The sequence below is a fragment of the Pipra filicauda genome, unplaced genomic scaffold, assembly GCF_003945595.2.
Source record: "Pipra filicauda isolate LSUMZ 115617 unplaced genomic scaffold, ASM394559v2 scaffold383_size682061_pilon, whole genome shotgun sequence".
Lineage (NCBI taxonomy): Eukaryota > Metazoa > Chordata > Aves > Passeriformes > Pipridae > Pipra > Pipra filicauda.
In genome coordinates this window covers 334,966-360,814 of record NW_024104513.1, presented here as the reverse complement: position 1 = coordinate 360,814, position 25,849 = coordinate 334,966, and the positions used below count along the sequence as shown (strand labels likewise).

The 25,849-nt window shown below is 36.6% G+C and overlaps 1 protein-coding gene across 4 annotated transcripts in view; it reads right to left on the bottom strand.

Annotated features, from left to right (window-relative positions):
* TAF1B (TATA-box binding protein associated factor, RNA polymerase I subunit B) overlaps window positions 1-25,849 on the bottom strand; it is a 46,693-nt gene that overhangs the window by 1,494 nt on the left and 19,350 nt on the right. For all 4 annotated transcript variants that reach the window (XM_027713382.2, XM_039384875.1, XM_027713381.2 and 1 more), the window contains 6 exons: window positions 10,825-10,972; window positions 8,567-8,744; window positions 8,220-8,266; window positions 5,395-5,485; window positions 4,886-4,956; window positions 2,847-3,072 (listed from right to left, as the gene is read on the bottom strand). In XM_027713382.2, coding sequence (XP_027569183.1) covers window positions 2,847-3,072; window positions 4,886-4,956; window positions 5,395-5,485; window positions 8,220-8,266; window positions 8,567-8,744; window positions 10,825-10,972 — 761 coding nt within the window. The remainder of the gene's footprint in view (window positions 1-2,846; window positions 3,073-4,885; window positions 4,957-5,394; window positions 5,486-8,219; window positions 8,267-8,566; window positions 8,745-10,824; window positions 10,973-25,849) is intronic.

Below are 25,849 nucleotides of genomic sequence, written 5' to 3'. Positions count from 1 at the left end.
TAAACATTAAGTTCAGCAGCTTAGGTTGGAAAAATACCCTCTTCTGAGTAAGTCTCAAAATTGTTTTTAATAAAAGTGGTAAGTTTAAAATACTATAAAATCTAGCTGCTTCAATTTTGGAAAAAAAATACTACACACTGATATGGGGATTCAGGTGCTATGCACCATATAAACCCTATGCATCTCCTAACTTACTGGGTATTGCCTTGGGATGTGAAGAAGCACAGTTTAAAATTTTCCCTGTCTTTGATTCAGAGCAGCTGTCTTAAATATTCACCAGAACAAGGACTGGGATCTGTCTGTCCCAATTTACAGGTAAGTGTGCTAATTACTAGACTATAGAGCCATTTGCTCGCTCCCTCTGGCCCAGCAAACATTTACATTTTACCTCAAACCGGAGGAACAGACAGACCCATCCCGAGTGCCACAGAAGCCACACTTCAAGGAGTAGAGTCTTTGTTCAAAGCCTCCCGAAGTCTGGCAGATTGGAAATCTGAAACTAGGTCTCTCACACTAATGTATATCCCATTCTCTGCCCTACCTTACACTCCCCAAAAGCATTACAACATTTTTCACACATTGTAATACCTCATCGCATACAGAATCAGAATAATTTAGGTTGGAAAAGACTGTTAGGATTATTGAGTGCAAGTCCTGTCACTTAAAGACTTCCACAGAAAAACAGTTTAGAATCCAGTTTAAAATGGAAAGTTTTAAAATAAAAGGAATTGTAAAAGCATTTCAGCAACCATTTGACTGATCTCAGTTTTGCTGACACTGTAATCACACTTCAGTCCTAGGATTAAAACATTTCAGTAGTCCCAGTTAGGCCATGTTGATTTTTGGGGAAAGAGAATTTCTAAGTTTGTTTTCAGTTCTACTATACATACACACACTTGCATAGGATAAACCCTTATATCTGAGGGAATAGATGTTGTTTTCCAATGTTAAGTAAGTGTCAGATGTATAATTAACTACTTGCATTGCAAATGATATAATGGGAAATTTAACTGGTAAGAATTTAAATTCAAATCCTGTTTTATGAAGGCTATGACAGTTTGCCATTAACATTTTCATATATTACATATGAAAATGTAGGCTTAAAAACAGACTTTGCATGCAAGATTATTCACACAAACATACACCAAAATATCCACTCATTCAATGCTTACATAAGATTTACTCAAATCCGTGGTAAAAGGATTATTACCTATACTCCCTTAAAAAAAATAAAAAAAGTTTCTTATTCATACAAAAGAATGAATCTATAGAACCAAAGCTCTTGTAAGGTAACACTGTGCTTGCATTATTCCAACCTATTTCTGTCACGATGGATATGTGAAAAGTAACGTGAAAAGGAAAATAAAGATAAGGAAATAAATCCACAGAAAGACAGAAAAACTGCATTCATGGAAAAACTACTTATTTTAAAGGGGAATATCTAATACTTGAAAAATCCAGAACATATCACTAAGACTGTGTTGGGGCTATTGATCTCTGAAGAACACCATTTAGAAGTATATACAGATAAAGATTTAAGATGTTATTCAATAGACTAATGAAATCTCATTTTACATGAATGTAACTCAACCTCTTTTCCAAAAAAATGCCCTCCAATTACACACATGAGAAATTCAGGAGATTCCAAGCCATCTACGGAGTTCATCTTTTCCCCTCATAATCACCAGTACATTCCTCTTCTGGATTAGGGTTTCATGATACAACCAATGGCAGAACCAAAGTCTATGATCCAGAAGCCATATGTACTTTACCCAGGGAACTTATGAGAAACACTATTTTAGATATTTCCTATTCCTCGGAGTAAATACTGCCAAAGTCCTACAGAGCTTTTGATGTCTGTCTCTGGCCATTGTCAGCACCCTTCAAGTAGAAAACTCACCAATTTTTGCTGAATGTGAAGAGAGAAGGTATTAAAGGAAGAGCGAGATGTATGACACACATCAGGCAGATACTTAAATATCCATATAACTTAGTACAAGACTGGATTAGCTGGACTATCATTCTCCTTGCTATTTAGGTCCTCTGAAGAAAATAATTTTACTAACAAATAGCTGTTTTGATATACACTTAATTGAAAGAAAAATTTTCCTTTCACTTGTAAAGGCAGGATTTGGGAACAGTTCTCCAGTAAAGACAGACGCTAAACTTCCTGAATAGAACAAAATATTTTCTTTTCTCACGTTTTGTCTTTTTCACTTTTCCAGTAAATGAAGTGTCTTCTTTTACTTTTCTCCGTGCAAATAATACAACTGATGATTGCTGATACACTTAGATGAAACAGTGGTAAAGACCTTTTCACTTATAATTATTTTTTTAAAAATATGTTCTGGAGGCATTAATTGCCTGCTTATTAACTTATTAACTCCTGTTAATTTTAACTTTGACTTTGATTAAGGACAACAGAAAAGTTGTATAGTGACTTAGAAAATCAATTTCCTATGCTTTTTTGGAAGCTGGGGACAGAGGAATGGAACCATTTTCCCATTCTTTGGAGAGCTGTGGCGCAATTTTTTTCTAAAATACTATGGAGAAGTGAAGTGAGTTAATCTAGCTGCTACTCTTGCCATGTGACTCTAGTTGTTGATTTTGTCTCATCTCCTCTCTTCTCAAAAGCTCACTTTGATCACTCCTCATGTTACAATTTGTCTACTCACAGTCCAAGACTATCCATTCCACACATGCCCCTTCCTACAAATGATTGGAACTATATGTGAACACATAGCTGGGTACACACCCTGTATTTGTCATTTGTAAAAAAATATATACAGGACTTTACTTTCAGGAGAACTTTCCAAAATATATTTTACAAAAATGTGAATACTTACTTCTCGTTACACAGTTTAACTGTACACAGCCAATAGTCAGGGTTCATGGCTGTAAGTAAACCACATTTTTCTTGCAAAATTCCCTTCAGGCTATGCCCATGAAAACAACTCCCATCTGTGTTTTCTTCAGACCACCTTAACTGAAAACTTGAAGGATTTGGCTTTTCAGCACGTCGCACCGAACCAGACAGCTTGCCAAACTGATTTTGTAAATTCACAACCATTTCTGTACAAACAGAAAGAAGGCAAAAGTATTAAGTATCAGAATACTGTTTAGAGTTGATTAATACAGGAAGAAAATGGGGTATCTGTGGGGTTTTTTATTTCTTTTTTTTTCTTTAAACCTCTGTGAGAAATACTGAGAAATCTTGTAAGTCTGTATGTTCTCTCTGCCACTCTATTTAAAATTCAAGTCTTTACATGTTTTAGTGAAAAGATTTTGAAACATAATTCAAAATGCCATGTCTTTCATACCTAATGATATTAGTAGTGGGGCACTCCTACTAGGATTTTTATGCTGATAGAAAGCACATTCATACACACACAGACTCAAGGTTAAGCTTTTCATAGTGCAAATTTCAACTGGAAAAAAAAATCCAAGAAAAAAGCCCACTCTCCTTTGTCCACTGAATGAATGACAAATTTCCATAAGTTACTGAGAAGTGCCAGAAGGTATCATGATAGATCAGCACACACAGTATGACTGCCTAAGCCTGTTTTCCTAGGATAAAAAGAAGGTTAAAAACCATTGTTGCTGGAGCTTTGACTTCTTTTCATGACCTGGATTTGAAGAAACTCATTCATACATTGAAAAAAAAAAACCTGAAAAAAAATCCTAAATTAATCCAAGGACTGGAAAGTTTATCTTTCAAGTGGATGTTAAAATCTATAATCAAAACCAAAGGTTTAGGAAGGTTTCTGAAAACCTGTATCTAGAATGTAAGTGTTCTTATGTGTGATACTCTTTGTCCCTACTACTGTACATTTGTTTTAAGATGAATCTCGTCTGTTACAATGGCATTATGTGATATTCCCGATCACAGCAGCAGTGGTAATCTCAGTGGTCTTCTTCTAGCTCCATGAGGAATCTCTTTTATTATAAATGCAGGAATTAAAGGGCATCTGAGCAATGATCAGCTTGAAATAAATTAATCTAAACATGCTTTTCCATGGAACATGAATTGACTGCAGGATCACCCTTACTGAATTTTGAAGAGTAAGAACATAAAAAAACCCTCACTGTATTCTTGAAAGAGAAATCCAACATGAGTAATTCAAACCAAATGGGATCATACAATTTGTTTAGAAGTCCCTGAAACTGAAAGAGCATATAAATGGAAAAATACCGCTTACCACACTTGACATCTCTCTCCAAATACCTGCTGCTTTCTAGATAATACTAAATGTAGAATGAAGAACTTCAGAACTAATTTGAATAAAATTCTAGTTTTACATATTTCCGTAGATAAGTGGGGTTTTGTTGTTTTGTTTCTTTGCTTTTATGTCAATGTAAACCCCAGTAATTTCTTATAAGTACTGCTAGAGTTACTTAAATACAGTAGCTGTAGCTGCATCCCACCATGTGCAGCTGGCTACTTAAGTAAAGCCTTCCTTGCTTTCTGCAGTAGATTCCAAGAAAGAGTGGGAGAGAAGAGGGACATGCAAGTCTACCAAAGGACTTAACAGGGATATTCATACCAAAGGATATGGAAGCTATGGAAGTCCAACAACAATTCACAAGGAACACAGTGATATAAAGGCAGCTGACAAAACAGTGAAGATGGGGACAGAGTACTCATTCCCAGATGTGGTTCAGTAGGTTGTTGGGAAGACTGGCAAAGGCAGTTTCAGTTATGTGTGTTTGAAAAATTCCAGCCACGGGTTGTAAAACAGTACTACATTAATTGTACCCGGAGATGAAAGAGAGGAGAGAAAGTATTTTATGATGTAAATGTTATCAGTCAGGCCTGCAGATTTCCTATGATGGGAAAAATCTGTGCAGATTTTTGCATTGCTGGGAAGAAGCAAAGTTTACTCACGTCTTCTCTTTAGAACTCTAGATTTATTCTTGACTGAATAAAACAGTGGTTTTTCACATCTCCACAGGTACCTACCAGTAAGAGACACAAGAATTGTTAAGAAAAAGAAAGCTAGAGCAAACAAATGAAAGAATAATAATTTCTTACAAATATTGCTAGAGTTTTAAATTAAAACCAAAATAATCTAATGGTTAGTGCTTTTAAAATCCACTCTCCCCCAACAGACCCAGAAAGTCTTTTTCAGAGCAGGCAAACCAAGACCTGTAAACCTAGGTGTACTATAAGCAGTTAATTGTTCAGCTGTACAAGCTATATGTCACAGAAAGTGAGCATTTAATTAATAAGCTTGATAAACATTATGAGTGTAAATAAAAAATTAAGATAGGGACTTAATCATACTATTCACTCAAGCTCGGTGGAGCAAATTTCTAACCTTTTTAATTTCTGTGAGGATCAGGATTTCACGTAAAACTGTCCACTTAAAGAAAAAATACTTTAAAACCTCTTACTTGGCTCTTTCTTCATCCAATTTCTTTTGCTCCACATCCAAGGAATGTTTTACCACTTCGTACCACTTCTTGAACTCAAAATACAGACCACCTGAATAAAATAGACACATTTTAGGTTGGGAAGAAATGAAAGAAATGTGCAGTACACAGGAGGTGGTCTCTGCACAGTTAGACCCTGCATCTTCTACCTGTATACAAACCTATCCCGAATGCGATGTGCTTAAAGAAAACATACTTGACCTACTAGTTCTATAAGAAAGAGAAATGCAGAAATACAGTGAAAGAATAGCATGTCATAAGAAGTGCAAAGAAGCCCCTTAGCTTAGACTTCATAGATTTAGAACAAATCAAACCTTTTCCCTCTTTTCTGGAAAGTTAAGCCCAGCAACTACCTCCTCTCTACCAAATGAACTAGTGCTCCACTGTGTGAAGTACCTTCACCTGTTTGAAAGCTGAATTCAAGGGATTAATGAAACTATACCTCAAGCCTAGGTTTAAACAAATAAGATCTAAAGAAGCTCAGATGTAAAATTTCACACAATTTCATCAGCTCATCACTGTCTATACTACTACCCATGACACTGTACAGGGTTGGAAGGATAAACTAGACAATGGTCTTCACTTTGTATCAGCCTCCCATGCTTTTGAGCACAGGAACTTCACTCATTGATATGTGAACAAATACTAACCAGCACATGCAAAAGCATGAAAGTATATGACACGTAGCACAATCTTTATCATTGATCCTCCAAAGAGGCACAAAACTGAAGCAGACCAACTGGGTAGAGTAAGGATAAGAATTCCAAACAGAAATAAGGTGTAGGTTTATATATTTAAAATACAATCAACTGTTCTTCCCTGTGGGTGGATTATCTGCATTGTGAATTAACCAGGCTTTGCATTTCCCCATCACCCCAGCTGCACTGCATGCAATGCTTGCATCATGCTCAGCTGTGCCAGCCAGCTATCTGAACTGCTCTGAAGGTGAATATACTGTTCTTACAATCAAACTTACGTACGTTTTGTATTATCTGCAGTTTTGCTATTTGTGTTATCCTGCCACAGGATGTCTAGATGAAACAAATATAGATGGGCTCAAAAAGCAACAGACACATAGAGGGAAGAAAGACCCTACAGTAGTTCTTGAAATTCAAAGGTGTGAATACAAGTTCTTTTAACAACTCCTTAAACCCAGAGGTTTAAGTAAATACTCCTAAACTGCTCGGAGGGCAGCTTGGGGGGTGGTAGAAATTTGTATTAAACTTCATATGAAATATTAAGCATCTGTCACACGCAAAACCATTGTCAGAGACACGATGCTACACTGTAATAACCATTTACCTGTCCAGTACTGTCAGTCTGATGTTCATGTAGCTGAGCTGAATAGAAAATACACAGCTCTGTGACACACACATACATATACATGTATCAATCACATTTTATTTGAACATAAACTGTATTGTGTATGTGTGCAGTTCATAGAACACACACACTAGGTAACTACAAGTATCTATTGCACTGCTTCCAGTGTGTTTTGAAGAACTGTAGGAGCTGAAATACTATTTTTTAAGGACTAGAGAAAGGATAGTTAACAACTGGGAATGGAGTCAACATAAACTGAATCTTTAAAACTCAGTGTTAACCATTATTCATTTCAGCACTCTAATTTTGGGAAAATGCCAGAGGCAGTTTTGAGCTCTGGCACTAATCATTGCTCTAACAGAAATTCTCACATCAGCTCCTCTGTGCAGCTGCTCACCATCACCCCAACATTTAAAGGACAGGGACAACATAACAGAGCATATGGATCAATTTGCACCAGCAGATTTTAAAGTAAAAAAGTGGGCAAAGAATAAGCTGCTAATTCCCAAGGGCAATGAGACTTGTTAATAAGGGAGAAACCCCATTAAGACACTAATGGCTTTGAGCCTTAGCTTGTAAAGCAGCTGCACAACTCTCACTCTTGTCACTATCATGTACTTCAAGTTTTCAAGGGAAATAAAAAGGAAAAAAAGAATCCACAATAAGTTGGTATATCCACTTGAAAATTACCAGTTTTAGTTAACAGTGATGATTGTTTCTAGTTACAGCAGTAATTGTGCTCACACATGGCTAACACCAATTTTATTATTGACTTAAGTTTTAAAAAATAGCAGAAGGGTCAAAACGGACTCAAAACTGGATGGAAGACTTAACAGATAAACCACTGTAACACATCTTGGATCTTATCTTCAACTGTGAGCTGGATGAGGCCATGGAACATCTTCCTGAAGATTTCTAATCTTTGATTTGGTCTTTCTGCCCTCAAAGAACCATGTTCACACCATTATCTTCTCTATCTTAATTGCTGCTAGCTTTTCCACACTCTCTCAAGATTATTTGGACTAAGAAACTAGATTACATCTGAAATATGTTACACACTAAGACATTTTATTTAACAAGACTAAACAAGTTTGGATTTTATCATAAATGTGGTTTGATGCCCCTAGTATTTGCCATTTACGATCAAAGTGCATTCCCTCTTTATGTGTATCCATTCATCTTCACCCAGCAAGCACAAAATTCTAAAACAAGAGGCAAACATGGACAAGCAGAAGCAGAGGTACCTAGCAAAATGTGTACCAAACTTCCTTATCGAGCACAATAAGAATTATGCAGGTGCACTGAGGCTATTTTATGTGAGCAGAATCTACTCTTTTCTCTGAATAAAGATTTGTCCTAAAAGAATAAATGACAAAACCACATTTTAATGATCAATAAGCTTGATTACAAAGTTGTTTCACTTACTAAATCACAACATTGCTTCTACTAGAATATTTATATACCTTCTTTGTTATTTTTATTTCTTTCTTCAGCCAAGTCTGAAAGTAACCTGAAAAAAAAAAATCAGGCTGTTTTGTAGATCTAAATACTGCACTTTTTACATGAAGTTCAAATACAACTGACAAAAATGACACCCTAATTTTATTCCAAGTTTCAGATTCAAATCAATGATTTTTAAAAATAAGTAATATTTCATGTCTAAAATACTTTCATGTGTACATTTTAACCTACTGAACTGAACTGAAATTCCAATACTATAAACTTAATTCTAAAGAAGGAACGCTCCAAAAAACAATCATTTGCACTATTTGAAATTTGGGCTTTGCTACAGATTTGCCTTTACACTTACCATTCATAGTGATCATCTAATAAAAACAGTAATTTGAGCACAACTACAATAACTGCTGCAGCAAGAATATCATATTTCACTTTTCTTGTTGACTTATTTCCAGGTACAAGAGTCAGGAAATCCACTTCTCCAATACCGATTTTTTTCACCACTCGACAAGTCCAATTATGCAATTCATCTGATTAATATAAATAAAAACGTAAAAGGAGTAGGTTAAGATAAGCTAAAAATATTTTTACAGTGCAAATATGTTGGTCATTTGAGGAAAACAATATTTAGATATTTTAGGACCATTTGACAGCCATTTTTTTCAGGCTGAGTATTTTTAAAAATACTCAGCAACCTTCACTGCACTTCCATGGAAAACACTTATGACATAACATATTCACATGGAGAAAAAAAGAATCACATATTTAATAGTGTTTTGATGTTACTCGAATGATGTTGCGAGATCATCCTGAATGTTCTTCTGGGTAAGCCTATCACAAATCCACATAAATACAGTTTCAAAAGAAACCCCAAAAGCCAAAAATTCGTCACAAGCTTTTTTCCTGCATTTTGACTAAATACCCATGGGAGGACGGATTCAGCACTGCATAGAAGAGAAACAGAGGCTAGTTTTAAAGCAGCTGTTTGGGTATGAATAGCAGTTGGATCGTGGCAGGGCAGCATTTGCTGCTCCCCTGACAAAACCTGGCAGGTTAGACCCAGCTTTACCTCACGCAGCTCCATCGCACCCTCACACCCGCTAGCGCAGGTTGTGCCATAAGATACAACTGCAGTCCACAAGCAACAGTGTATCTGTACAGTCTCTTATTACTCTGCTTATTTTTCACAGATACAAATCCCCCAAATTTCTCACCTTTCCTGTTCAGCAAGAAATACAGGAGCTGATTACATCACCAACAGATTCCACAAAGGTTAGCAATGTATGACTAAGTACAACCTTAATCCAGCTATACTTACAGTCTCTTGCTGCTTACAAACAGGTCAGCAGGAACTTGTTTTTAATCCTCTCGTACAAAACAGTAAAACTTAACCAAAGTCTGGAAATTATATCTTCTTATAAATACTACCAGTATATTTTATTTCAGATACTTTAAATGGCCTCTTCCTTAGTACTTAAGTGTCCTAAGAAACACTGCCAATCCATTGCTTATTTTTTGGGGGGAGTTGTTAGACAACAGCAGCAGTCCTTTTTCAATTCTTAGAAAAATGTTTCTACATGACAAAAAGCATAGTTGCAAGGAAAAAGTAAAGGACATTATATTCTTCGTCTACAGTAATTTTCAAAGAGTACTGTAATAAATCTGAAAATGACAATTTTCTAGCCTTTGCTTTGATTCAACTGATACTTCACAATTTGCAAAATAAGGTGACCCTCTATAGGATCATAACACTGGTGTAAAACTATGAAATCAGAATTTCTATTCTGGAATTTTAGGCCTAAATCTGTTAGTTATCTTATTTTCATTCAACTGTGAGTAAACAGAAAACCCAAGCAGCTTTATTCAATGTAACTAATTGCAAAAAGACAATAACCCCTACCCTATTCCCAAATTGTTGGAATACTTTGAGGAAAAAAAATTAATTTACAGGCTGTTTGTCTGTATAACTCATCTTCAGTGACAGCGGTATTTGACAGAAAGTATGGTAACCCAACAGATAGACCAATATGTCCTAGTGTGTGAACTTTCTTTGACAATTCAATATTCAAGACTTAAAAAGTCAATACTTTAACAACATTCAGTTTTAGAACTAAATCATAAATACAGTGAAACAGCAGCTGATCTGTCACACAGTGTCAATATTAAAATTAATGCTAATATGCAATATTATATAATATACAAAACATATTCTATATTAGAGAATATACAGTCATTATTATATATGAGAATTCAAGAGCTAAGCAATCAGGTCCCAACTTCATGAATCAGTTAGCTAAAGTTAATAAATCACATGAATTCAACTAGTGCCTCTTAGTTCACATGGATACTGAAAGATTTGAAATGAAGTATCCACTCCACGACTTAGAGAGCCAACACCAGAGTGCCCTTGCATATCTGGGTCTATAATACATACTCTAAATGTTTGATGAAGGTGCTTTCTATAGAAAAAATATCTTTCAGTTCAAGCTTAAATGGGAATAAATTAGGAGGAAAAGAGCAGCAATTTTCAAGTAGTAATTCAAGCCTTTTTGCCAGAGTTTAATAAACCACAGAAAAGTTTTATCAGTACAGGCTAGGGAAAATATTTACCAGGTAAATTAGCTTCCATCAAGTACTTGATGCACAACATGTCTGGATGAAGAAAGCAGCTGTCTGTTATATCTGGAAAACGAGGCAGGTCTAAAAACACCGCAAGCTCAAGCATTTTGTTGTATACTTCTTCATATACAGGCCATGACTGAAAGACATCATTAGAAGGTGTTACTCATTTGCTCTATTACCATATTTGTTAATGATTTCAAATTAGTTATTAATGTTAAATTCTGTATTGTTTAATACAGGATTATTTATACAGACTCTTTTAGCACTCTATGACTAAACACACGTACAAGAATGGAGCCAGATTGCAGTACTGCAAAGAGAGACCTGTGCTGGTTTCAAATCCCATGAAATATATAAGGAACAAATAGAAAGTTGTTTCAGACCTGCAACCAACACTCTACCTTTTTTGTAAAGTGATCAGTATGTCTCCAGATGCTACAAAACTGAAAGAGCTATTGAAAAAAAACCATTACAAGTGCAATTGATGATGAACTGCCTAAAGAGCTAAGAGATCAGAAAACCACAAAAGGTGGAGGTTGGCAGGGACTGCATAAAACCACCAGGTCCAAGTCACTGCTTGGGTCACCTAGAGCAGACTGCCCAACCCTATGTCCAGTTGGATTTAAATACTTCCATAGATGGCAGCTTCACAACACCTGTGGGAAATCTGCTCTAGTGTTTCTGTTTCACCAACCCCTATGTACAAAAGAAAAAACGTTTTGTTTTCCCTCACACTTAAATGGAATTTCTTGCATTTAAATTTGTGCCCATTTCCTCTCATCCTGTCACTGGATACCATTAAGGAGGATCTGGTTTTCCTCCTTTGCACCCTCCTGCAGATATTACATCACACTCGCCCTGAGTATTCTCCAGTTCCAGGATGAACAGTCGCAGCTCTCTCAGCCTACCCTCATTTGTCAGATGCTCCACTCCATCAGCTTCACAGTCCTTTACTGGACTCACTGCACTGCGTTCACATCTCCTTTGCAGTGGATAGCCCAGAACTGGACCCCAGCACTCCCGGTGTGTCTTACCAATGCTGAGCAGAGAGGAAGGATCACCTTCCCTGAGGACTTGTGCAGTCACCACAACTTTTCAAAAATTATTGGCAGTGACATTGAGATGACGCCAGCCAGCTGCCTCAGCACTTGTGGCAGCATCCCATCACAGCCCATGAACCTTCATACATCCAGTTTGTTCATATATTCCCCAACTTGCTTCTAAAAAACTGAGGTAAAAAACCCATTCATCACTTTAGCCTTCTCCTTGGTCTTTGTGACCGTATTCCCATTCAGCAGCAGGCCCACATTCCCTAGAACCCTTCCACAGAATCTTTAATGTAATGTTATTTAAAAAAAAGAATTCCATATTTGCATATTTATTAGTGAAAATAAATCTACAATTCTCTTTTCAAAACTATTGACTGCATGAGGAAAATTCTCCCAGTTTCTACTGAAGCTTTCCTGCTACTGAAGAATATAACTGACAGATTTTGACATGTTTACTCATAATGAACTCAACAGGACCTGAGGTTTGTGTAAGTATAGACTGTAAGGTTTGACCCTCATTTCTTAACACCTGAACTGTTTCATTAAACATTCTTAATTCTCTGTATTTTAAGTGATTACTTGAATTTACCTCTCAAAGCAATAATTTAGGTTGTTCAGGCTACTTTACCATTTTAAATGCATAAAAAGCAATGCTTTTTCTGCTTTAGTTGGTGGTTCTAATTCAGCAGAGCACTTTATCATGTATTTATATTTTATAAAGTCAATTTGCGCATACGGAACCCTCCTTTAATAGAAATTTAGCACGTGTTCACACTTTGTGCACAACTTCAAAACTTCCTCCAACAAGGGTGAATTAAATGTGGTTTTATCCAATAATTCGTTTTCATCAATTTTAATATAAGCTATGTAGCCAGTGCTTAAATTTTGAGTGATTACCAACATTTCATTTTCTTTTTTTAAATTATCTCCCCTCAAACTGCAGTTCAGACTTGCTTAACTGTATGAATACATGCTGAAGCAAATGAATAATTCTGCTGTCACTTGCTATTACACATGTAACTTTTTGCAACAGTTAGGAAGTTGTATCATGTTCATTAAAGTTTCTAAACAGTGTTAAAAATTGGCTCAGACTGCTCCAGGACTATATTGAGAAACAAGAAAAACATGCATTACAAGAGTTTTGCAGTAGACCAGGCTCACAGTACTTTCTATTCCTTTTAAAAAGCAGTGCTAAATTGAATACCAAAATGATCTTGGAACACAACCTGAATCATATGTAACTTCTCTTGAGTGTAGTGGCAGAAAAATTAAAGTCTCAGATAATTCAAATAAGAACATTACATAAATATTATTCCTAATTAGATATGAAGGAAATATGCTTTTCCCTTTAATGAAAAGAATTAGTAGCTTCTTAATATCACAGATGAAAATAATTTACAACACCAGGAATTCAGTCACTTGAAGTAATCCCCTTCTCAAACATTAAACTATCACCAGTGGAGCTATCTGCACAGTCTAATTTAATACCAAGGTACTTTAGGAATACAGCTTTTAATTGAAGGACTCAAGGAAGACACCTCTATCACCTTCTACCTGAGCTCTCACTGCACTAGGGCAAGGAGATAGCCTTCCTATCCTAAGCAGTATTGAATCATACCTTCCTTGCCAGGCCCAACACTTACTTTTGTTTCAAAGTTTTTGTTTGCAATTTATAGGAGTCAAACTGGTTCTTTCTCAAAATGGCTAGAAAACACTCTGCTTTGCAATGACAACCAAGGCTTTCCTTTTTTTGAAGGCAAACAAGTGGTATAAAAACTACAAATAAAAATTAAGACTGAGAGCTACCACTTGGCTTATTTTAAAAAGAGTGTTAATAGACAAAAACAGTTCCTCGTTGATGTGTGTTCATAAGATATCTAAACACATTTGGGACATGCAGATTTAGGAAGGGCATCCTAATAGACCACAAAGATCAACCAAATCAATTTCTACTTTCCAGGGCTTAACCCCCTAAGCTCAAAAACATTCACTGCAGTACTCCTGTTGCTACAACGCAGCACTGAGTCATGACCACGCTTCCAGGAGTACAGTCATCTCTGGAACTGTGAGCTGCAAGGATAAGCTGGATCCAGCACAAGATCACACCTCCGCGGGACACATCACAGCAAAGGGCCAAAGGCTGAAAGGTTGAGGACTGAGGAGACTGCTGGGTTATTTTAGGAAACAAGCACTGGCTGTTTTCACCAGTCACTGCATACCCTGCTTAATTCTGAAAGAGCTGTGAGTTCATACAGCAAATCTTTTATTCTGCAAATATTTTATTCTTTTATTCAAACATACTGCAAGGGTTAAAAGAGAAAGAACTCCCAAATTCCACACAACCAACACCATAAGTGTTGGGACAATATTAAAAAAAAGCAAGATACAGCAAAAAAGCAGCCTCAAAATTAATAAAAGTTATCACCTTCTATCTAGCTATGTATCTCTGCCAACAACAACAACAACAACAAAAACCAAAAAAAAAAAAAAAAAAAGAATCTGATAAAACAAGTTGTACTGGAAGTCAACCAGCAAATCCACTAGGAAAGTAAGATCCAGAGCTGGGGCCTCCTTCTTTCAGGTAAAAAAACTCTGCCTCCAGCACACCATGATTAAACCTCAAGGGAGGAGTACTTGGACAACAGAGGACAGTGTTAGATCATATGTCACGCTCTCTCCAATTGTAACTTTCACTTATCCAATCATAAATTAAAAAATTCAAGTTGTATTTCTGTGCTAAATATTAGGACAACTCCCCTGTCTATCAACACGTGGAGTCACTGAACTCTCACCTTGTTTCAAGAACCTGGGAAACAGTATAAAAGCCACAAATAAAACTCAAGTTACAAACCCTTGAGGGCACCTAATAATTCCAGGAAGACTGACAGAAAACCCTTTTAAAGTTATGCCACTTGCTAGCCTTTTCTGAAGTTTCGCAAGTTGAGATTTCTTCAAGACTGATCAACAATGCTGACAGAGTCTGTAACTTGTCTAGATGGGGTACAGAGGTTACCAAGAACTTTTCTTAAGCTTTGTCTTTAAAATCTTTGCATGTTATTCCCACATGTGACAAATAAGGTAGCTACAGGTCTTCTCCAGAAAGCAGTACAGAAGATTAGTACTACTTGAGAGTACTTCCCCCTGTCCTCCTCCCCAACAACTTTAGCTGAGCACAGGAGAACAAAATACACACTCTTGAGTCAGTGAAAAGTGTCTAGAACAAGATTTTTATGATAATAAATAGTCATTAGACTATTTAAGTTGGTTGTCTTTATCTTTCAAAGTTACATGGCATTTTTCACCCATATTAGAAAACAAGCTGGTTTTCAGGAGCAGAGGAGCCAAACTATTAGCATGATAATCAGATCACAGTAACAGGTAATTGTTTTGGGTAAGCCAAGATTGCAGCCCCTCCTACTTGTTAGGACAATATCAGAATGTTGCTGATCAACAAGTAGAAAACAATATGCACTGGCTGGCTTTCTAGAATAATTTGCAGGCTCCATATTTTCTTGTTTTAAATGTGGTCTGACTGACTCTCCTCTTAAATGACTATATAGGCCACTTCCTTCTTGGGTATCAGGACAATATCCCTGCAGGCGTTAAGGCATTACTCACATATTCACAATACTCACAACTCAGTTTATTTTACAATGATAATGTTCTATCCTTTCTGAAAAGAATTAATTATACAGTTGCTTTAAATTTTCCCTTCCATTTTTCCTTCTTTCCTGTTCAGTACTTTTTTTGCAGCACAATTCCCTTCCTCATCATCCTTCTACCTGTGAATTTCCATCTTGAGAACTGTTTTTTCCCATGCCTGTACATTCTCTAAAGTTCTACCTTCACTTAGGCTGCTTATGTTCCACAGCGGACGTTTTTTCCCAAGTGATTTGTTTATTGACCATTTAATACTGGAATCTAATACGGTCCAACTCATTTTTGCATTATTGGCTTTTTGTAGGTCTCTGGGAGTCATCTGACATTTAGAATTGGATATGATTGCAATTATCCAAAACTCAGCAAGGCTTCATCATTTTTAAGATGAAAAATTCAGCCTAAACCAAGTTGGAACAAGAGTGTACAAAACTTGTCAGGAAACGGCCTAAGAAAGCCCTTTAACTTGAAGGTTTGGGAAACATCAAGTTATGAGGGTTGGAGAAGGGGTCTTACGCAACACAATCCAGAATTTTGGTTCAAACCTTCTGTAAAGCAAGGCATGCCCATACAATAAAATATATTTACTGTAAAAATAAAAAATTAAATGGCTGCCCTAATGTGTGTAAATATCTTTGAACGCAGACTGCATTGAAACACACATATCCAGGAACCCAAGCAGCTTTACATAAGGTAAAATTAGGTACCAACAATGAGCACAGCAGTCAAGTTCTCCACACCTTACTTTGCTCCTGCTGCTCAAGTGGTTCAGATATATCTGGTCATCTGTAGCAAGAGCCTGATGTGGGAAGACACCAGCCACAGTGCATGCAGGTTACATAAAAGAATTCACAGTAGAAACAATAACTGTATCAACTGTGAAATTTACATCCAAATAATATTTAAAACTGAATGAAATGACCTTGTGAACCAATCATTACACACTTGTGGTCAGCAAGCCTAAACTTCTAGATTACTAATGATTATTTTTGCCATGCTTTTTGCGTATTCTTACAGTACTAGTGATCTGGCTACCTCCCATACAAACACATACCAATGAATCTTGCTGATGTATTTTTAAATGACACTGTTTTCCCCCCTTACCTGACCCCTACCTACCTCTCAGGGACCACCACCATCCCACTTGAAACAGCTGCAAACTAATACAACAGCCATCAAACACAAATTAAATGTGCTTTAATATTGTGTATTATGAATACAAACTTTTAAAAAATAAGAAACACTCAAAATTTTTTTTGCCATCTAACCTAGCTGGAAAAAACCTAATATAATTAAATTTGTTGCATAGTTAGATTCTGTGTAGCCTCTTCAGGAAAGCCTTCTTTGCCAGAGCATAAGGTATACAGAAAAGACAAACACAATGTTAAAGGGAATCTTCAAAGGTTCCTTCCAACCCAAACCATGTCATGTTTTTGTGACATTGTAAGCACTGTTACCACTGCTGCACAGAAACGTCCCAGGCTTGTGATTTGCTGGTGAGTGTGAAAGTATACTGGGGAGAACCACTGCACCCTGCTCCTACCTCCTTTCCTAGGTCACCATCTGAAATAGAAGAACAGATTCCATGAACCTTGAGCCTGACTCAATGCAGTCATTCTTATTTGGACTAAATGAGTGGATAGATGTCTTCAAATCCTGATACCCATGAATCACATACAGATGCTGATGTAACAGTGAGAGGGTGTGCCTGGAATTATTAAAAGGCAACCAAATGACAAGAAGAACAAAGACAGGTGAAACTGCTACAACTCCATTTAGATAACTGCTAAGAAATATGCATCTTGTGAGACTTCTGACACTGGGAAAGACATAAAGAGACCAAGCCTGTCGTCAAACAGAAAGGGTAACTAAAAGGTTAAGACAGGAAAAGGAAATCAATTTGTCCATCTTGATGCCAGGCAAAGAAGTTGCCCAAGTTATCTGTCTGGTAAAAAATGAGAAGGGGAAAAAAAAAATTCAAGTCACCATTTGAAAATCATAGATGTCACACTGGCAGCCTCTCTCTTGCTCTCTCCTTTAATAACTGTTTCAGCTGCAACAGCTACTACATCTTAAAATCCCAAATTACTCCTGATCATTGTTGTAGAGGAAATGAGAAGGATCTTTGTACAGCAAAAAGATTAATGTTAGAAAATTACTCAATAAACAACGGTTTTGCATTTTTGAGAAAAAAATTAGGTGTGCTAGGATATTAGATTGCATTACATTGATACAGGCAGTTTTTACTGAAGAATTCAAGATGGCACCAGGATGACTCAGCAACCCAAAAACAAGAGAAAAAAGCTAACTGAACATCCAGTATAGATGCACTCCTTTACTAGGAAAAAAGTTTCATTGGCTACCTAACAGACCTTTCAATAGGCTCCTTTAGAGGAAGACATATTTTTCATTACACAGTACCCAGTTAAAGTGGTTTTTGAATGAATGAGTTTCAATATTATTAGAGAGACACATGCTCGAGCATTAACCTGTTCATGCTCACAGGGTAAGTCTGACAAATATCACTTTTGTAAAAAATGTAGTTTTTCTACAAACAGAGAGTAAAGCTGAATGGTCATAATGTATTGAAATTTAAGAGATTGAGAACAAATTTTATTGAATTTCATAAATATTTCAGTAGGTTTGTTTTCTTTCTTCATTAAGTAACGCTTTAAGACAGGTATGGACAAGCTAGAGTTTCTGTTACACAACAGCAAGCTCCCATGATAAACTTGATTACAATAACCCTTTCAGCAGTGAACTTCCTCCTCAGCTTTTTTTTCTTTCAAATAAAAGCCTCACCCTTGCTTCTTTTCATTCTGCACTGCTTTCTACTGAACAAGTACTGCATGCACCTGTTAAAATGCACAAAAAATAGAGTTACACAGAAAAAAAACCCCCACAGATAGAAAAACACCCACCCCCAACCAAAGTAAGATTACAAGGTATCTCAAAACACCAGCAGACAAAAGCAGGAATCACTGGCTTGTTTTGGAAAGTAAAAGCAGCATAGATGATTAGCAGAATTTATATAGACAGAATTTTACCCCTCATAGAATTTTTTTTTTTAATAAACAACAATGACTGGCTTCTGTCTTAATTTGAATTCTTTAAATAGTTACCACTAAGAGAAAGAAATAAAAAAATCATACGGCAATTAAGGTCATTCAAATTTTAGTCAGGAAAAGAGGCTCTTACACATGAGACCTGGAATGTTTTGAGAAGAGGACCTCAGTAAACAGAGGAACATGTCTAAAAGCCAGTCTGGTGGATATACTTTCCAGGGAAGCAGAAAGCCTTTGTCATTCCAGTCCGAACACTCCAGGAGAAAACAGCAAGCATTTTGACCTGCATTCATGAGTTCATTAATAGATTTAGTCAGGAATTACTCTGTTTGAATCAGACCCAAACTAAAACATAAATATGCAATCCACCAAAACCTAGAGTGTTAGACAAACCAAATGGCAGCAGTTTCCTGTGAGCTATGTGATGACTTGAAGACATGGGCTTTAGCCAGTAGCACATCATTAAGGGATACAAAATCCTTTCAAAAAGCCAGTGTGAAAAAAAACCCAACTAAATACAGGGAACACTTTATAGCATTTAGAAACTCTTCGAGTTTCCTCATGACTGTGCCACAAACCCACTCCATTGCCTCAGGCAGGTGCCTTTGTCCCAGTGTTCCACCTTGTGACAGAGCAGCACAACACGACCCCTGAGAGCCCAGCCCTGGAGGAGCAGCCACCAGGCAGCGTCGCATGATGAGGGGGAATGACCAGCAGCAAAGCATGAGAAAGAACCAAATATTCTGCAACTGAGTTGGCTTCACGTGGTGTGCATTAATGTGGGCTTAAACTCACATATTAAATGAAGAAAAGGAAAAGACATACAGAGCATCTCACCACTTCCTGCATGCTGAACTGAGACGCTATCTTGGTTTAGAAACATTGTGAGATGAAATTATTAAGGACTACACCCTAGTGCACTTACACAGTCTCAGCTAAAGCATATCCACTTCAGCAATTCCTAAATTCCATATGCTTAACTTTAAAACCTTAATCACTATTAAAAGAAATGAAAAGAAGATAGTATTAGCTTCACCTATTCACAAATCCAAGATATATGCTTACTTTTAGGGCCAGAAGAGGACTGCACAGAACTGAAGACTGTTTAGAAATATTAAGGGTATAAGCATAAAGTGCAAAAATCCTTAAACTTCCACCTCCGTCAGCCGAGGATGGCTCCCCCATGACCTAGAATTTATTTACTCTTGCATGGCTTTTTGCATTTCTCCTCTTGCCACATTTCTAGGCCAGGCTTCTTGCAAGCGTTCCTTCTTCCTCCTGGCATTGGGAACACTGCTACTACTCAACAGTAAGGAAATTTACATTGTGAGTTATTGAACCAGAAGTTCCCTTAGATCCTCCGCCAAAACAAACCGAAAGATCACTAGAAAAATATAAGCATAAAAAATCTTTTTTCAAAAAGCAAATTTTTTGCCTAAGAAAAATGTGCAGTCTTCATTGCTTAGAATTCTTTGCCATAGGTTAGACATACCCCTTTTATGCAATGATTTTGCATACTTTTACCACTTAAGTCATTCCTCAACATTTTTCGAGTTGAATAAGAAACATCCCCAGATCTCTAAATCTGAAACTTTATGGGATCATATTTAGTTCACCTAACTTAAAGGTTTGAACCATGACTTTAAAATAGAGTTACTGTGAGATAACTAGTTAATGAAAAACGGAGTTTTATAATCTTTAAAAAACTCTCCCCAGAACACAAAAACCACAAACTGAAACCGTAACTGAAATTCCAGAACAAACAAAAAAGTGGCTGTACTACATGAATCCAAAAAGATCTATTTAGCCTTGCATCTAGCAGCAAGGAAGCAAAATGTGCATGGAGGGATTTATGAACCAAGCAAGCCATGACATCACCAAACGTCTGTCCAGCTTCACACCATTTGTGGCTGAGTCAGCAGTGAGATCTCTTGCTTTTTTTTTTCGTTCCAGATTCCTTTCTCTTCATGGCATTGGTACAGTCAGCATCTGGCACTTTTAACATCCAGAACATCCTCTAACACAGGGAGTTTCACCAGTCACCCACAAATGTATGAAGCCTCATCTCCTGCTGTTTGATTCTGAACCTGCAGACCTCTTCTAACACCTCCCAGTCTTTGTATTGGAAGAGACAATGAACAATTTCTCCTAAATATGTTCTACAAATTAGTACCACATTTTCCTCTTAGTGACTTCTTCTTTAGGTTGAAAGGTAAGTAGATAACATTGTTTCATGTAGGAAAATTGTCGCTAGGTTTGATGATCCTTGTTGTGACGCTCTGTACCTCTTAATTCTTCTGCAACTTTGAGAAAAGGGAGGGTAAGAAAAGCAAAACACCCAATCAAAATTCCATACGGTATTTAAGATACAGGTGCATGACAGTTTTATGCATTAACATAAAATTGTTTTGATCTCCATTTTTTTATTAGATGTCAGGAGTTAGAAAATAATTCCAATGAAGCTGGGCTACAACAACCACGTGTTCAAAAACTGCATCATGAAGGGATTACAGAAAACTGTACAATTAAGATCACACAGATATTTAAACTAAGGCTGGTACATAAAAGTAATAGCATCGATAACACCAGCTTTCACAGAACACTTCAAATCAATTTTTCTTAATACTATTTTCTCCACATAGAATAAAGATATTTAAGTGAACTGTTGGACAGGAAGAAAGTTTGAGAAATTTCAAGCAGTATTGCTCCCTTTGTATTCCCATAACTATGAAGCTCTGACGTTATATATCTCAGCAGACACAAAAAGGGGAAGGTTTGACTTGTTCCAAACTGCTCATAACAGAGGATTCACAATTATATCAAGAAAAAAGAGAGAAAAAGTGAAAAAAACCAAGACTGAATAGAATTTAGAGGACTAAGCAACCTGTAGGTATACTTTTGTTTTCACTGGAACTTTTTGTTTAAAATTATCGTTATTCTCTAAAAATTACTTCTGCATCTCTAAGTAATGACATGCATTTTACTTTTTCCTACAAGGTTTACTCATCCAAAATGGTCAGCAGACCATTTTATTTAAAAAACCATCTTCAGACTAGAATATCATTTAACATATCATTAGCATAGCATTGTTATCTATCAAATTTGCAACACTAAAGTAGCCACCAAGAGGTATAAATCATTTCCACAATAACAATTTCAGCACAGTTACCACACACAATACTCAAAATACAAAAGTATACAGAGAATTTTACTCCTCCTTAGACATTGGGATAAAAAACATAAAGCCCTAGTACAGTGATTCAGTTCATCTGTCCCTCCTAGAAGAGCACTATAATTAGGAGACTAAATCCACACCCACAAATAAAGAAACACCAGCACTTAAGAAATACTGTCAAGTTTATAAACTTCTATTCACATACTCAAAGTCTGTAATGAAGCAAATGCTAATCCTTAGGCTTTTAAGTTGATGAAATTATAGTACCATAAATAGCATCTTTGGTATAAAACGATCACAAAGAATGAACTATCGTTTGCTGTATAAAAGCACTCAGCCGCATTGCATCCAATTTAGGGTAAAAATAAAGGAATGACACCAGCAAACCTAAGGAATGCATCAGCCTGAAGAGCATACAGGACAAATACCTGTATTTTTAGCAATGCTAAAAAGTCATCATGAGATTTCCAAGGATCTTCAGTGGTCAGTATTACAGCTTTTTATAAACATACACCACGAGCTATGAGCTGAGTGCTCTACAGCCATTCCTAAGTGACACTGGCCCCACAAACAATGTGCTTTACCCTGAGCACTTCATGGTTCAGGTACAGAACTTGCTCTTCCCTGTGCTGCAATAAAGCTCACTGGTCATCTGTTCTATTATGTGAGAAGATATTAAGTCTTTCAGTATTCGAAAGAATGATGAAAAAGTATGTAGGCTTTGTTCTCAGTGCAGAGTGGGAAGAATTACCACTGTGAGTGAAAACAGCACGCAAACTTTACAGGCTTGCACAGACCTCCAGGAAAAGAGCTGAGCGTAGGCAAGAAGAGAGAAGCATCAATACTCTAATAATAGTCTCTCTGCTAATCTCTACCTATCCTTCCTCTTGGATCTACATTTGAGTGATCTAATGAACATACTCTCAGTGAGAGAGGTAGATACTTTTCAAAGCTTCCCAGGGAAGATCCTATCTAAGTTTATACACTTCAAACACAGGAAAATATTTGTGATATGCTCCTGAATGCAGGAAACGAAACAAAAACAGCTTAAAGTATCTAAAACGAAATGCAAACAATGGTTTCCAATGTAAGTCGAGCAATACACTAAGATACAGGAGTCATAGTTCCCTTCTGTTATTTACAAATTCAAAGAACTAGTTTTCAATAAACCAGTAATACTGATGCTACTTCTGGTCAGAACATAGATAAATCGTTTAACCAATCCTAGAAGCATATTTTATACAAACCCCCTCACGCTTTATAACAAGCTAGCAGAGATTATTAGAAATTACTAGTGATTGAATGCCAAATTACTTCTAAAACTGAGCCATTACCCTCAATAGCCCAGGTATACAACCAGTTCCTAGTTTTGGTTATATACAGCAGGTAACTGTCAAAGCACTGAGCAATTGTCTTTCCTTAATCCATGAGAAACTTTCCAATTTTATGTTTTCCTCCAGGCTACTTGACAGTTCTTCTGCCCCCAACATTCACAGGGAAATCGAAATCAGGAGGCATCTTAAACTACTTAAACTTGTCAGCTAAATTTACAAAACAAAATGGCTTTTACTATGCTTGAACAAAGCTGAATTGATTCACATACATTTTTGTGGCGCATCCCCATGTAATTCAAACCAGTTTTTACAAAGCAACTGAGTTGTTGAATGGTCACAAGGCACAAAGTGCTTATATGGTGCAAATATTAACAACGGTATTCCACCTGCAATATTGCCTGTAATAAAGACAATAAGAGAGAGGGTATAAATCTGAGGTTCTGAGCCTTTAACCTGCTTGCTACAGCAAAACTCTGTAACATTTAACCATATTGTAACATAAACTATTAACTTTACATCATCATTTTGAATGTGGATGGCAAGTCCCACATTGGGTAATACTGCACAAGGACACAAGTCCCAAGTTTAAACCTTGTTCTCAAGTAGTATAGAAGACAACATAAAACCATGTAACTCCTAAATGTGAAAGCAGAGGCATTAGACCTCTCCAAACACAGTCATGGTAGGTCACTACACTCACAGACAAGTCCGTAATATTCCTTTTTATTGTAGAATAATGGCATAAAGGGAAAACCACAGAAAAAAAAGATCCTGTTTCTGAAGTAGAGGGGGTTTAACTGCAGTGCTGTTCCTGTAGCACTCCAGGGCAATCTCCTGGATTAAAAAAAAAGACAAGAAACAGCACTATAGATATTCTGCAATGAAACAAGATGTTAAGGTGACTAAGCCATAAGCAGCAGGGAAACTAAAAAACCAAACAACCCCAAAATCTTGAATTTCAATGCCACAGGTAAATGGGTAAGTCATGAAACAAATATGAAGAAAAGTAAGATTGTTTTGTAACTGGAAAAAGAATACAAATCCATATCATTAAAATCATTTGTAAGGAAGAGAAAAATTTATGTCTGAAAAAAAACAAACCACTATCTGATAAAATGGAGTATTTTACAAAGGAGAGGCACAGATAATTTACATACAAGAAGCTTCAAGGAAATAACTGAGGAGTTCTCTGAAACACAAATGTTTTTTAAATAATCTTAAGAAATTCTAAACATCAAAGGGTTCTCCACATTAATATGCAATATTTAAAAAAATGTAAAAGGGGAGATTCAGGAACTCTAGAATGATTAGCTTGGCATGGATCCTGAACAAAATAATACTATGGCAATGGGAAAAATAGAAGCTAAAAATATCCTGTCAGTCAAGTAACCTTCATAAGGTCAGGAGAGGAGAGCAGAGAGCTGACTGGAGCTCCAGCTCCCACAAGAAGCTGATCTGAAAAACCTTTTTTCTTCTTCATGGGAAAGCTAAAGGGGACCCAAATCAAAATTACCACCAAGTCTCACTGGAAGAATGTAACTCATAATTTACTGAAAAGTTAAGAGTAGCTCTGTGGGAAACAAAGCATGCAGAACAAAGGACCAAAACAGAAGCATCCTTGATGGCAGAGGAGTAGCTTGGCAAATTCATCTCAGAAATCAGAGCTCTCAAATCTTCAGCAGAAGTGAGCTTTTACTGAAGCTGACACAGAATGATGGGTGACAGAAGGATTAGTGTCAGAGAAATATGGATATAAAACCGCTGCCAAGAATAAAGTCAAGCAACACTAAAAAAAGGGGAAAAAATGGAAAAGAAGAAGAAAAAGAAAATATAAACTATAGAATACCGTAAAAGAAGAAACCAAAGACCTGGAAAGTTTCCAGGCAGCATGGAAAAGAATGATCATCTCTCAATCGTTCAAGAAGCCTTTCACTGTTAAATAAAAGAGGAAAGAAATTTACCAATCCAAGCTAGGGAGGGGGGGTGTGTGAATGCTTAAGTGCAAGGTATATATTCCTCCAACACAAATAAAATAAATCCAAAGCATCTCACAGAATAAAGCATTCCACACTCAAGTGGTACATTCTCAAAAGAGCTGAAATTTTCCAGTCTGCTTTATAAATACATTATAGTATCTATTTCAACACCTATCACAGATTATTTTTAGAAAAAGGAAAGCCTTGGATGAATTAGAACTTTTCTTAGAGCAGCAAACATTTGTTTTTCAACTCTTCAATTTCCCATCAAAGCCAACATCAGTTCACAATGGAGCATGAATAAAAAGTCCTTATTAAAATGAACATAATAAGAGTTCCCCAGAGGTACCAGCCTAACCCAACGCTGACAAAAGAGACATAACTTTAACGTAGAATGATAAGCTACTAAGCCTGAAAGAAAAAAAGTATCAGGCAGAAGAAAGGAACAAGAAGACTTTCAGTTAAGTGCGATAAAGAGGAGAAAATCCCAACATGCTTTTGACTTTCATGATTGTTCTCTCTTGTCCACGGCAGTGATTTATGACAAGCAACAGCATACTGCTGCCACTTTTCAAGAGTTTTCCATGGGTAAAGGTAAGGAAGATGCAAACATCAGTCTCAGATGGAAGTTGAGGAAACATTTCTGTATCATGGAAAAATCAGAAGAGTAACACTGAGAGTTTTTTAAGAATCAAGACATCTAGGGATGGAAATAGGTGAATTATACAGAGCAGAATTCAAACTAAACAGGGATTCT